The 15,154-nt window shown below is 37.1% G+C and overlaps 1 protein-coding gene across 3 annotated transcripts in view; it reads right to left on the bottom strand.

The window, feature by feature from the left end:
* Positions 1-15,154, bottom strand: part of NALCN (sodium leak channel, non-selective) — a 265,894-nt gene that overhangs the window by 222,120 nt on the left and 28,620 nt on the right. For all 3 annotated transcript variants that reach the window (XR_004325878.1, XM_032496708.1, XM_032496709.1), the window contains exons 4-6: positions 12,223-12,306; positions 10,919-11,058; positions 10,699-10,827 (exon numbers count right to left, since the gene is read on the bottom strand). Coding sequence is in view for 2 of the 3 variants with exons in the window: in XM_032496708.1 (XP_032352599.1) it covers positions 10,699-10,827; positions 10,919-11,058; positions 12,223-12,306 (353 nt within the window). In the remaining variant the exon portion in view is untranslated. The remainder of the gene's footprint in view (positions 1-10,698; positions 10,828-10,918; positions 11,059-12,222; positions 12,307-15,154) is intronic.

Genomic DNA, 15,154 nt, shown 5'->3' with positions numbered 1-15,154 from the left:
CTATGCAATCAAATCTATTTTTATAGTTTCAACTCTCTGTCATCCTAGATGTCATTTTAGAGTCCCTGAGCTTCCTGTCCAACTGCCTGTGAGATCTCTCCCCTTGGCTACACCACAAGCACCTCCAACTTTATCTCCCCTATAGTGAACCTTTCGCCAACATTTCCTCTCATCACAAGTAGCACCATAGCACCATCATCCAAAGTGTCGAGCAAGCTTGCTATCTTGGAATCACCTTGAGACCTACTTTTCCTCCAGCCCTCAGAACTAATCATCATGTTCCCTTAAATATCCTCTAAAAGATGGTTTGGGTTCATTCAACTCTCTCCATGTTCACCTCTACTTGCATCACCAGCTAGTCTCCTAACTGGTCATCCTGCAGCCTCTCTGAGCCCCTCCCAACCATTTATCACAGAGCATGGAGAGACACTTAATCACTGTCCTACACTAAGTCCATTGGTGACAAATCTTAAATATGACCTATAAGACCCTGAAGGACCTGGCTCCTGCCTGTCCAAATGTCCTAGCATCCAACCCTATTTGGATGTTCCATCTACTTCAGCTCTCTGTGTGTTCCATCTACTTCAGCATTTTCTCCTCTGCTTAGAAATCTCTCCTTTCATCTTTGCTTGGTTAACCCCATTTTTTCAGCCTTCAGGCCTCAGCTTGAATGTCACTTTCTCAGGGGAGTCACCCAAAGTCCTTCAAACTAAGTTAGGTGTTTCTACTTCAACTTCTTAAAGTACCCACACTTTTCATTTCTGGCACTTGGGACATGTGTCACTCATGTCTGTGTGGTCAATGGTCCACTGGATGTCTTCCCAACTCAGCTGTTACCTAGTATAGCTTCCAATTTCCTATAGATCCTGACACATTGTCTGTGAGGGCTAAATTTATTTCTGAACTTGGATAGACTGTGGTCCTCAGATGTCTGGTCAAACACCAGCTAGATGTTGCTGCTAAGGTGGTTTTTAGATGTGATTAACATTTAATTCAGTACACTTTGAGTAAATCAGATTACCCTCTATAGTGTGGGTGGGCCTCATCCTATTGGTTGAAGGCCTTAAGAGAGAAGTCTCCAAAGAGGAAGGAATTCTGCTTCCAGACTCCCTTTGGACTCAGGACTCCAATATCAACTCTTGTTGGAATTTCCAGCTTGCTGGCTTCTAAAGATTTTGGTCTTACTAATCTTTACAATCACATTTGAGCCAATTCTTTACGTAAATCTCTTTCTCTCATATATGCACCCTGTTGGCTCGATTTCTCTGAAGAACCCTGACTAATACAAAGCAGACACAATAGTTATTTTTTGAATAAACGAATGAATGTGCCATTCTTTCCACTATTATTTAAATCTATGGCAAATTTATTTGTTTGTTTACGTTTATTTGTAAAGTAACCATAGGAAAAATTCTTCAACAATTGGATCCTGTTGTTTTTATGCTTTTAGTGTGATATCTAAAAACTGGCACAGATAGTCAATATTTAAAATTTCTTGCCATCACAGTTCCAATGTATCAAAATGAGTATGGAATCCTTCAGGGTGGTTCACTGTTTTTCAAAAGGCCTTCATTTTCTGCCTGGCATATTTTTTTTAATTCTTCACAAAATATCCTATTTACAAATAACATTATTTAGGAGTTTGAGATCTAAGAAAATGAGTTCAGAGCTTGTTGCTAAAATTGCTTACAACAGCCCCAAACAGTACTTCCGTACTTGAGAGTTTTATGGTTTTAAGTTAATCCATCATTACTCCTGATAGGCCCAAAGCACTGAGCTGTATATTGGCACACAAGCTCTCAGCTCAGTGACTTTACCAACCTAATGACCTTGGACAATTCACTTTAACCATTCGAGCCTCGGTTCCCTCATCTGTAAGATGAGAAACTTCTCAGCTATTTACAAAACCCAGAATGACCACATGCCATTTTCCAGAAAGGAAACTGTAAATGATTAGGCTGAAACCACGTGTCCTACTGCGTTCTGTTCTCCCCTCGCCACAGGACTTGCGGACACCCAGCGCAATTGCTCAAGACTTCACGTTCAAATTCTTCTCTTCGTTACTCACAGTGTCATCTTTCTCTACTGACATCAAACCCCCGTCACTGCCAGTGGCAACGATTCAGTGCTGGCATTCTGTCATTACTGTCACTTATGAACATAACTGTGCTTAGGGTTATTTAGCCCCTTTTCAGAAATTGTCTTTCCCATATTCTTAGTGGGGCCACTTGACTTCATTTGTCTGTTCATTCATTCAACAATAATTATTCTTGTCAGGTCTATTCTATGCCACAGAACATGCTAGCCATGGAGATGACTAAGATACATCCAACTTGGGGACTCCATTGCCTAGGGTGAGGGAGTGAACAGAAGAGTAACAACTACAGTGGAACATGATGAGTGCTTTGAGAGCTATCTATCTGCTCACGGTGTTACAGGAGCACAGAGTAGAACCATCACATGTGACTATGGGTGGTGGATGGTGAGTGCTGGTGTCCCTCATTTGTGACAAAGGCCTAATAAGGTGAAAAAAAAAACACTAACTTACAAAAGAGGTTATTACTTAATTCATTTGCAAGATTTCACAAAATATACATTTAATGAGAATTTATAGATAGCGATTTTGTTTACATTTTTCTTACTTTTCTTCCCCCTGGAAGAACTGAACTGAAGTTAATCAAGATGCTGACTTCTCAAAAGCCAAATCTGATCCATTTGTTATAAAAGACACTCCCAGAGGCCAAGCTACGGAGTATTTCTGAAGTTTGCATTCTGTGAGGAAACTATCATTCCATAAGAAAATTGTCAAGAGACCCAAAAAAGGAAGTCACAGCACAGCAAAGCCCAGTGCAACAGATACACTACACATCTGAAGAGCGTTTTGTTACTTACTGCATCAAGAAGGTTTCTTTCCTATTTCCTATTTCTATGTTCCAGGAAGAAATCATAAACAGAAGAACACATTTCTAGTTAAACCCATGGAGTGAAGCGCGCGCGTGCACACACACGCACGCACACACACCACACACACACACACAAATCTTTGCACTGGAAGAATAGTGAATATGGCTTTTGATACCTTAGGTCATGGCTTGCCTCACTCTTAGTGACAGACATGAAACCAAAGTTCATTTTCTCGCTAAAAGCTGAGCCCTGTGTTCAGAGGTCGTCGCTCTCGCTGCACCTGCTGACAGCAGACATGCGCTGGCTGTTACCTCCTTTCACATTCATTCCAGAGACTCATCTGGCTGGGTTTTCACCTCTATTTAGCCTCCTCCTTCAGGATTAATTAAAAACTCCTATACACTGGCCTGGCTAATTCTATTGCAGGAGGCTTTGGAAAACAAATCTCACCGTAGAATTTGCAGAGATGAAACTAGTTATTGATTTTTGAAAACTTTCAATTGCTCTGTCTGGACTTTGAAAGGGGCTGCAAAACAAGACGAACAGTCTGTGAAAGGGAATAATATCGACATCACAGCTCTTTTTATAACCAAGTAAATCTGCCACATTTTCTAAGAAATTAGGAAATAAATTTCTCCTTCCTGTTAAACTGTGAGTACTTTAATATGATTTTTCCATTCTTCCAGCCTCTCCTGATGGCTAGACAGGCGAAGCCATAAAGAACTGAATTCCTCATGCACCAAAATGGTAAAATTAAATAGTTTTTCAAACATCATATGAAATTTAAGTGACATTATTTTATTTAAAAAAAAATTTTAAAAGTTACCTTACCTTGTTATATCTGAATAGTTTTTAAATAATATATGTTCCCCAAGTGGACTTCCTTATCTGTATTTCTCACTACCTTGCCAACAGGGATAAGGTACAATCCATGTGACAGGTGCCAGGAGATTGGCACCTGAGCCAAAGTCAGGCGACAAGAGGTACGTGAATGAATCAAAAAAGAGCATTATAAAGGCGAAGCATCAGGACCCAGAAGATTCAGTGATTAGCTAGCTCCAAACTAGAAATGTGAAAACTGTTTGAGGTTGTAAGACACAGTCTACCACCACTGAACCCAGGCCAGGAGCTACTCAGGCAGTAACCCCTTCCTCTTTTCTCCAGGAACCAGGAGATCGGGGTGAGAAGCTATCTGTAAGGAGGCAGATGGCATGATGGTTCGTGGTCCCCAAAACTGGCGGCCAAGCTTTTAGGACTTCAGTTGGTGATCTCGCCAATTCATGAATGTGTGGCAAGGAGCTATTTCCTCTCCTCTCTCCTGAGGATCATAACACCCAACCTGTGAGATCACATTATGAATTAGCAATTCTGAGTATAAAGTGCCTCCTACATATTAGGAGATCAAAATATATTTACATTTACTGCCGGACTTGGCGGAATTATATGGCTGGAGAGCAGCTGGTTTTTTTTTTCACTCCAAAGGCTTCCATCCTTTTGAGATGGTCCAAGGATGCTAAGGGCTCCCTAGTGGTGAGTGATCTGGGAAGTGCCAAAGCCCCTGTCCCCAGATGTCCTCAACCACAACGTGCACTTGCCAACTCGATGGCTAGAACTAAACACACGTGAGCCACTGAATGAATAAAACTGAGATGACCACCTTACAGTTCTCAGAACACGTGGACAAACTGCTTCTTTGCCAGAATGACAAGAGGCTTGAAATACCTCTGGAGCTTCTCAGACATTTCTAGGGGAACAGGCTTAAGGGAGGAGGAAACTCAAGTCACCCCCAGGGGGAGCTCTAGCAGCTAAGAGCTTAGCATTCCTCGAAGACTCAATGGTTTAATTTTAAAAAGCCACGCAAATTCATGTTCTAGCCAATAACATGTCTTTGGGAATTTTAATGTAAAACTAAGGTTTTAAATCCTTGCTTTCTAACCTGGCCAGTCTGGCAATCTCAGTCCCACCTGTAAATACACATCCAAGGATGCAGCTTGTAGTCTGTATTTTCACAAAGTTCCCCCGGTGATTTTCTCTGCAAAAAGAGATCTAACCCTAGAAATGCATTCCCCGAATGGACTGCTAGTGCTGCTGCAGTCAATGCATGCTTCTACGACTTCTATCACGGGGAGAAGCAGGCTGGTCTGGCTGAACCCGAGATGTCAAAATGATACTGCATATGATTTCTACGAAGGCAACTACAGTCAATGCTGTTTGCCCGGGGCTGAACTGGCTGGCTCTTCACTTCACAGTCACACAGCATGCTCAGAAGTTCCAGTATATCATCTCAGAATTCAGTCCTAAAATAAGCGATCTTAACCACTTACTCATCTGCCTCATTTAGGACTTGTCTCCTAAGCATGTGCTCCTTGTCATCGAAAAAGAATTAAATGTTTTACTGAAATATTTTGGATACAAATGCATGGAAGATCATCTCATCTATTGACCAAATTACAACGGAATATTTAAAAGCATAGAAATCTGTGTCAGGGAGATCCGGGCTTAAACCCGGCTTCTGCCCGCTTCCAACTTGTTTCATCTTGGACATCTTATTTAGCCTTCCTGAGCTTTAACTTCCTTCACTGTGATACAGAGTATGAAAGCAGAACACAACTTCTCAGGTTGTTATGAGTATTACGTGAGAAAATAACAAAGAGCTGTACAATGAAGGTTATTTCCACTAATAATAAAGAGGACTCGTATCTCATATCTTACAACCTATATTATTACATTATCCTCTTTTGGGGAAGTAACCGTCACAACAAAAGAAGAGCTATATTGTAACTGGCCAAAAGAAATCACTCAATTTCTTTCAGATCCTTTTCAAACTGTAGAATTTTCATTTTTTATATGGAAGACTCTCACAAATGTTTTTGCTATTTTGGTGAAAATCACACAGGTATGAATTTTTCATACGGGGGTTTGATTTATTCTCAAATATTTTCTTATATTTAACTTCTAAAAATTATCATCATATGAAAGGTTAATTTAACTGGTGGCTCAGGTGGTCCACATCTCTGAGATGGACGTGCACAACGATTTTAAAAGAGATACATGAGTAATACAAATATAGTCACTACATATCACTATTTTATAGACTCAGATGAGACTGAATCCCCTGGAATATAACGTCTCCACAGAGATGGATAGCCAGATGAAATATGTACCTTACTTTTCCCGATGACACACACCACTGAAGAGTTTATGCATATGGACGTGGCTCTGTATGCAAAATAGCTTCCTAAATGTGGGATTACACTATCGTAGAGGGAGGTTAAATACTGGAGCAAGCACGATCTGGAAGGCAGACCTGAGCTGAAATCCCAGCTCCATCACTCACCACGTGGACACATTATTTCATCTTTCTGAGACTTTATCTTCATTGAAAAATGGGAGAAATAATCCTTTTCAGATTGTTCTAAAAATTAGGTATATAAGCAAAATATCTGAGATATAATAGGCGCTTCACAATCATTGCTCTTAATTTATTTAGAAATCTACAGGTACCATCAGAGTACTTTCATTTCTTATTCAAATATTTTAAAGAAACTGTTTCCAATATCCAAACTTGTTCTTATATCTCCCACTTGGCAGACATCTCAGCATGAATTCTGTAATTCTATAGAGCAGTCTTTTTTCATCCTTTCAAAAGAAGTTTAAATATAAATCAAGAAGACTTCACAGAACTTTGCGTGAATTTGAGACACTTACGATTTTACAGATTCTACAAAATCCTCTCTTGATAAAGTTCATGGACACTAAAATTTAATATCCTAAGTTCCACTATGTTTCTATTTTTAATTCTTCTGAACTTTCCATTTAAAAAAAATCTCATTACTTTTATGAACAGAATTTATAAGACAATAATTCATTTGTTTTCTAAGTACCCTAAAGGGAAAGCTTGAATTTTATTTGGACCAGCAATAGAAAACTGCCCCCAAATCCAACTTTATATTGTCTCTGGTCTACGTCTTAGTGCTATTTTATATAATACCAAGTCCTAAAAGCTGCTGCTCGGTGGGGTGAACATAAAATGTACTGTCCACACTGAGACTCTCCTGAGATCAAAAAGGAAGTTATTAACAATTACTCTGCAGGAACAGGGATAGAGCAGGCGGTGATGTGTGGTCCCCGACCTCTGCGTCTTAGAGCTAATGGTTCAGTCGTTACAAATATTTACCTGAACTCCTGGCTGAATCGTGCTCTCTGCATAGTAAACTTTCATCGACTGAACATTTACATTTACTTACCTGAAAGTTTTTCTAATGATCTTGCTCTTGGGAATGAGATCTCATTATTTGATACTAAGCTCTGAATAAATTTCTCTCCTTTCTCAGGAATGATGATAAGGTGTCAGGTAAGTCTTCATCTTTTCTGTTTCACCTACCAGCTCATTTTCACAGGTCCCTCTTCTAGCTTCAGGGAGATTTTTTTCTGCCATCACATTTGGCATTTTGCAACACCTGTCTTTGCCACAGGCCATTGCTCTTTTCAGCTCTCTCTAGGACACTGAACTGCTTTGCTTAGTCAAATCCCATTACTTGTTCCATAATTGCCTTAGGTCACCATCCATGAAGCTAAAGCTTCGCTAGTGATGCTACTGAGGACACAGCTAAGACGCCCTTCTATCTGCTTCACAAGAAATTAGCTCTATTCAAAAGCCAAACTGCACCATACTGCGTTGCTTCCTTATTTATTCCATTTGTCTTGCAGATTAAACATAATCAATTCCAGACGTCAGCCGTGAAACCTAGGATACACAGGTTTCTGAGCAGACACACCTCTGCCTGAAAGCTCTCGCATTATTAGGATATAGTGCATGCAAGTCAATTAAGCAGAGATTGGAACAATTGTTAAAGGAAAACGATTGAGAGAAATGAGGCCACGACAGCAACTGGCAACACTGATTGCTGGAAACGCGACTATCAGCTTAATATCTGACTCAGATGTTTATGATGTTTCCTAGTTGGGAAGCAACAAAAGGAAACAAAAAGATTGGAAAAAAAATTTAATTGGGATTTTTATGTCTTTCATTCCAATTCTGGACATTTTTTGAGTCTTTAAAAATAAAGCAAATTAATGTCTGGGCTGGAACTAACGGTAAAATGGTATTGACAGTTTTTCTGCTTGTAAGTGGGACTTGAAAACTCAGTTAATACTGAACTGAAAATTTAAAAGAAAAATGGTATAAATGATTGGTCCTTGAAATAAATCATCAAACTTATGAAAACTGTTTTTATGAATAGTATTACTCATAAAACCATGTGGCCGGTTATGTATTTTCTTCCCAAATAGTAAATTAAGAACCACACGAGGAGAAGGCAAGCTGTGCGTGTGTGTGCGTAGCATTCTTGGGCAGATTTTACAAATATGAGAGAGAGAAAATGCAGACATCTCCTCATAACTGTTATGTCTCGAGTAACTGAAATTCTGCCAACATCTATGAAATTCTTCACAGTGAACTTTTTTTTAGGATAAAGTAATGAGCTGGAGCTAATATTCAGACTACGTGAGGTCTTTTAACACTTTTTTCCGACATTCATTTCTTAGTACTGAGTACGGCAGGGGGCTGGCTAAGGACACTTACTGAGGTGCTTCAGGGCCACCAGTTCAGATCGTACCGATGCCCGTCTTCCTCATTTGTACTACAGTTTGTGTCCAATTTAAGTTTGCAGCATCATGCCTGATCTTCTAGCTGTGCTAGAAGTTTTGGAATTCTTGCTTTCAATTTGGTTTGTAATGAAATGGGAACTGTACACCACCTTCCTGTACTCACTGCTGTTAGAACACAGCCACTCCCTTATCCAGAAGCGTTCTCTTTTCTTCACTTCAGTGTCTATTGTCTCCTGCCCACACAATATCTTTTCTACCTTCAGACTCATTCACGGGACAATCTAGACACATTCTACAGCCCACATACACTTAAAAAAAAAAAAAACTACCTACAGGTTTTCTTCCAGGCACTTCTTTCCTCACCCACGCAGTTAACTCCCTTACTCACCACTTCCTTCAAATTTCCCATTCTGCGTTTGTACTAATTCACTGCTTTTCTCCACTTTTTAACACTGCTTCTCTATTTTGTAGCCACCTTTCCTTTGTCCATTTAGCAACTTGCTTTTCTCTCTCTTTTCTTTTTTATTTCCTCTTCTTTATCAACCTGTCATAATGCTATTATTATCTGTCTAAATATAATATATTATTAACCATGCCTTCAATCACTGGTTACTAAGTACTCACTCTGTGCTAGGATACTAGGTATTGGCCACAAGGAAATGAATCTTCCCCGGCCTTTCCCATATGTGTCCTCGAGGACCTCACAGTGTAATGAGGAAAGTAGGAAAAAAATAGCAATGAGTGCCAGAGTGTGAATTCTGGCAAGATGGGCTACATTAAATTTAACTCCTTCCACTACAGACAATACCTAAAAATGCACATCTGGGCTTACAAGAAAGAAAAATGCGTCCCCAAAATGCCAAAATGCAAGAGGAAACTAAAAACTAGAAAAAGAGAAACACGTGAGATGACTGAATGGTGGTATCCATGGGGACCATGTGTCCAGTAGCCGAGAGCTTGGGTTTCAACGCCTACAAGAGGCAGAAAACAGGGCTGCGGGCCTAGTGAGGCTGGGAGCTGGAGACGTGACCCATGTGCACAGACATATTAAAATTTAAAGGAGCCCCAGAGGGATATTGGTGGAGGGTTAGTCAAACAGGTCACTTACGCACGACAGAGACCACAGGTACAGACCCAAACACAGACAGGGAATTAGTAAATGAGGACGATGGCACTGAATTCTGTAACAACACACAGAAAATAGTGTGGGGACAATTGCCTAACCACATGAAGATATTAGATTTCTATTTCACACGAAAACGTTTCCAGACAGTTCTAGCAAAGTATACTTGATATACAACAAACAGCACACATTAAAATAAACAGCTTGCTAAATTCTGACATATGCACAAAACCACACTCAAGATAATGAGCAAACTGATCAATCCCAAAGGTTTCCCATTGCCCCATGGGAATGTCCTCTTTCTGTGCCAACCTTTATCCCAGGCAACCAATGACTTCCTTTTTATCACTGTAGATAAGCTTGCATTCTCTAGAATTTTTAGATACTTGGAATCATAGAATATGTAATCTTTTTCACCTGGCTTCATTCACTCAACATAATTTTGAGATTCACTCGAGATGTTGTGTATATCAATAGCTCATACTTTTTTTTTTTTATTGCTAAAGGGTATTCATTACATGGATATCCCACAGTTTGTTAGTTCATTTACCTATTGATGGAAATTTGGATTGTTACCAAGTTGGGCTATTACAAATAAAATCTCTGTATGTGTAAGTATACATAAGTGTACACAGAAGTCTTTGTATGAACAAATGTTTTCATTTGGTAATGTGATTAGTATAAATGGTAGGTGTGTGTTCAACTTTTTAAGAAGCTGCTCAGCTGCTTTCCAAAGTAGTTATGCCATTTTCCATTCCCATCTTATTTATATAATAAATGAAAATACTCCGATGGTATTATGTTCCTACCGTAAGGAAACTTTCTAAATGTACACTTTGAATTTGCTGAATCTACTTTCCCTTAGGGTTACATTTTTCAATCTGTCTTCTCTTGAACACCTGTCTTAAAAAATCGCACAAAATAATTTTGAAGAAGCAGAGGCTACAGAACAGAGAGCACATAAATACTTTTTTAAAAATTGAGAAGGTTTTTCTCATGAAAACTGCAGAAACAGCTTGGTCAATCACCTAGATTAAAATGTAGTTAGTAGATAAACTTACCCTGGTTTCGTGTCATTTACTACACAGTGGTATGTAAATGTCCCAAACATCTGAACTCCTAAAATTCCATAGAGAAGTAGAAAGAAAAGGAGGAAAATGGAAACACTCCATATTTGTTCTCCTGATCGCCTAGAGGGAAAAAAAATAGGTAAAATAGTTAAAATGTACCCAAAAAAGGTCATAAATGTTTCCCCTTAACCTATGTAAGAGCAGTGCTTACTTTAAAATATTTGTAATTCTGGTCCTTGGCAGTTCAAATCGGAAATAAATCCGGAAAGCCCGGATCATAATTAGTGGCCGTGGGATCCGCAACATGCCCCAAGGTGACATCTGATCAACTATATCAGCAATTTCAAATACCTGCGAATTCAGAGGTGAACAGCTCAGACTCTCGCTTAGCACTGCTTGTAGTCAGAGCACTTACAGACAGAACCAGAGGTGCGTCCTGTGCCCACACTCTCTTCTGCTGAAATCAACTTTCTCTGGGGCACATATTGAAGCTGTAGTTATCTTAAGAGAAGCAGATACATAAACTAAAAGTGTCATTAATCATTTCCTGTATAATTCATCAAGACACAGTTTTTATTACAAAAAGAAGTGCCTACTTAGAATACAGAATAAGTATGCTAAATCTGCCTCCCCCAATAATGTTCTTTGGTGGAACTTTCTGACTATCTAGACCAGAAAGTAATGAAGAAAGAGTTAAAAATACTATGAAAAATATGAAAAAGAATTCCATTTACTAACAGAGGCAAAATTATAATTAAGGAATATTTGTCAATCATACAATGGTTATTAAATGGAAAAGAACACATTTAATATGCAGGATGAAATGAGACTGTTGGAGAGGTGAACTTTATAAAAATAAGGACAGCTTATCAGTAAGCACCATAATGAGTTTGCAGGATGGACTATGAATTTACTTTATTGTGAATTTTTTAATGAAGAATATAGGAACTTCATTTAAATTCAGTGTAAAATCAAGCCTGAATGAATGCATGGGAAATGAATTCCACTGTTTTCCAACAAAATCCCTCCTTCTGACATTTTAATATACGTTCCCTAATTCTCACAGTAAGGCATTTTCTATTTGCAAATCAATATTTTATGCTGAGCAATATGTATCCCAAAGTATTTATATTATTTTTAGCTTTTTAGTGAGAACTCAGTTACATAAAACACTACAATTTTAATTTTTAAATTCAAAAATTTATTCTACAAATACAGAAATCTCATTCCATGTTCTTTCTTATTTCAATGAATATATTTTTAATGTCTGTTTAATTAGAAATAATTTCCTACAGTATTGATTTTTATTTCTGACTGTGAAATAATTTTAAAATGTGACTCACAATGATTAAAATTTTAGGCTTTTTCTAACAATAAACATTTAAAAACACAATGTTTTAGGAAATTATACAATCACATTTGACATATATTCTTTAATAAATCTATTTAGATTTTCAATGCAAAATCATGCCCATTTGGAAAATACCCCCTTGTAATTTAAAAAATTTTAATTACCTGTAACACCAATGAAACCCAAAGGCAAAAGACCATAAATCCATCAAAAACACACCAGCGATCTTTCACATAGGAACTATCCCCCTAAAAATAAATTTCACATGGCATTATCAGGCAAAGTGAATAATTTCAAAAAACATCTGTGAAGGAATAATCAAGTGTTAATTCAGTATAAACTATCCACAATTTTTGTATCATAATTGAACAGACTTTCAAAAGGAACACTTTTAGCGTTTTAAATGTCATTATATATATAAGGAAAAAAAATTTTAAACACAAGTGACCACAGAACTTTGCATGTGAAATGCTAAGTTCATGCAGAGGGGAGACATCACTGCTTTTGCTTTTAGCCACACAGACTCTACCTCATGAGGAACCAGAGGCTATCCTACTTGGCAGGCAGCTTAGGTCCTAAAAGCAACCACTCCTAGAAGTGGCCAGTGTGAAGACCTTTAAATCTCTGGGATCAACTACCACTAGTGGAAAACTAACCAAAAATTCACCTTGAACTAAATTAAGAAGTGAAGATGAAGAAACATTTTCAAAGAAAACATAAATTGACTTTAACTTTAACTGGGATTATAAACGTAAAAAAAGGTAAAGAGGACAAACTACTTTCATTTTTTTAAATAATGACTCTACTCTGAAAATAGAATGCATTATTTTTATAAAAATTGGACTTCTCAAAAAAAGTAGTTCATTTGCAATAACAAAACAGTAAACCCCATGTGGTCAAAATTATAAACCTTCACTAGAAAGAAAACTTTAGAGTGCTTTCTTAGGACTGCCCCATTAAGTCACTGGTTCTGTTGTAATTTGTGAAACTCAATTCTGAGTTCGCTCACGTCATTACCAACTCTGAGTCATCCTACTTAGAAAATAAAAACATGAACAGAATGCCAAGATTTTTAAAAAAACAGTAAAATATGTTGCAGGATGTTGATGAAGATAAAATCATTTCCAGAACCTTCCACCATTAGTAACATATACGTTGTCAAAAAGTTTCCTTGAGAAGTTTCCAGAAATAATCTGTTGTTCGCAAAAACTAAAGGTATGATAATCCACTTAATATGTTATCTGATTCAGATATGAAGTATAAACTCAACTTAGAGGACAAATATTGCCTAGTGAAAGAAACATACATACGACACACCAATTTCATGTAGATACACAGATATGTACATACCCAGCTAATATATAAGGCGATTTAACTTATAATAAAGTTATAAATATAGTGAAAAAGGTAGGAAAATTAATTCTGTGGCGAGTTTAGAGAAAAAAATGCTAATTCCCAAATGATTGCACAAATAATTTTACCATTGGCAAGAAACTGAACCAAATTCGGTGTGTATTTGAGAAGACCCACAAAAGAGATATGGAAGCAAACTCTGAGGCTTGGGGTTTGGGTGACTAAGAGGACAATAACCTATTAAATTAAGTGTTAATGCTCATCATACAGTGATTTAAACCTGAGGAAGAGAAAAACTGTATCACAGGATGCTGCTGGTTGTTATCACATGCATGCATATTAAATAGAGAGGAAATAATTTAAGGATAATATAGTTGCCTTCAAAACCTGATGAAGCATCTTTTACCATAAGCAACATATTTGCCTTGTATATTTCATAACTGAAAATATAAATTAATTATAATCTAGATAATAGAAGCAATATAAAATGAACCTAATTTTGATTCATATCCAAAAAGATAATAAAATACAAACTACTTAAGTTGCACTTTGAAGTTTCCCTTGATTTCTTCAATATATTAAACAGATCTGTTCATTTATTCACTCAATGTATGGAACATCTCTATGCTCTAGGCAGCATTCAAAGCATTAGTGATACAAGAGTGAATAAAACAAAAACTCCTGCCTTTATGTAACTTACAGCCTCAGTTAATTTTTTTTAAATGTAAAATATACAGTATATTACATATTGATTAGTGTTATGCAGAAAAATTAAAGTACATATTTTCTTACTGACTTTTATTAAACAAATAAAGTTGTCTTTATTTGCATGGTGAGCAAAAAATAAGAGAAAAATATCACTTGATCTTTATTTTAATAACAAAGCATAACTGTGGTTGTTTAGAGAATGTAAAGAATTCCAAAAGTGAAAACTGAAATTTTATAGGGCTCAGAAGAGAACTATTTTAAAATAGGAAAAATTAAAAGTAAATGTTAGGCAAGAAAAAGAATAATTATAGATCATTGGGTCCACAGACACCCAAATAGGATGAGTTTATATAATGTTTTTCCTATAAAGTATTATGTTATTTCTATTTTGTCATTTAAAAATGTTACATGTAGCATCACTACCATTAACCTCTTTTGTGCTCATAATTTGCTTCAGTAACAAATTATATTCAATTAGACACAGAATAGGAGCTTCTTAGTATATTGAGGATTATTTCAAATGTGAAAAGCAAGGATAAATAGCGGTATTTCCCTAGGAGGGGAACAAAGTGGCCATGGGCCAAAGGTAGAAGAGAGACATACTTTTCACAGAGCATCCATACATGGGTTTTATGACCCATGTTCATGTGTTACACTTTTTAAAATAGATTTTCAAAATGAAAATTTTTGAGAGCTGAAAATTTTAGTTTTAACAAACATTACTTTATCAGTTGGCGCAAATAAAGTCAAATTTGAAAAACGAGCCTCACAAATTCACAGCATAAAGCTATCAGCAACAGGGCTGGCTTAATTTTTGCTTCCTATTTACTGTATAAATTTGTTTGCTAAGGAAGTTGACGTTGCAGAGCTGGCCTAGAGTATAAGTTGTACCATATAAAAGGATGGATTATTTTAAATCATTTTAGAAGCTCTGGTGGGGATCCTAAAAAAAACAAAACCATGCCAATACATGCGCATTTCAAATGACTTTATATTATGAAAACTGGCTTAGCAAAAACTCCTACTGTGATAAAG

Source organism: Camelus ferus, chromosome 14, assembly GCF_009834535.1.
Source record: "Camelus ferus isolate YT-003-E chromosome 14, BCGSAC_Cfer_1.0, whole genome shotgun sequence".
In the NCBI taxonomy this organism is placed as follows: domain Eukaryota; kingdom Metazoa; phylum Chordata; class Mammalia; order Artiodactyla; family Camelidae; genus Camelus; species Camelus ferus.
Note: the sequence above shows the minus strand (reverse complement) of the source record. Positions and strands in the feature narration are given on the sequence as shown.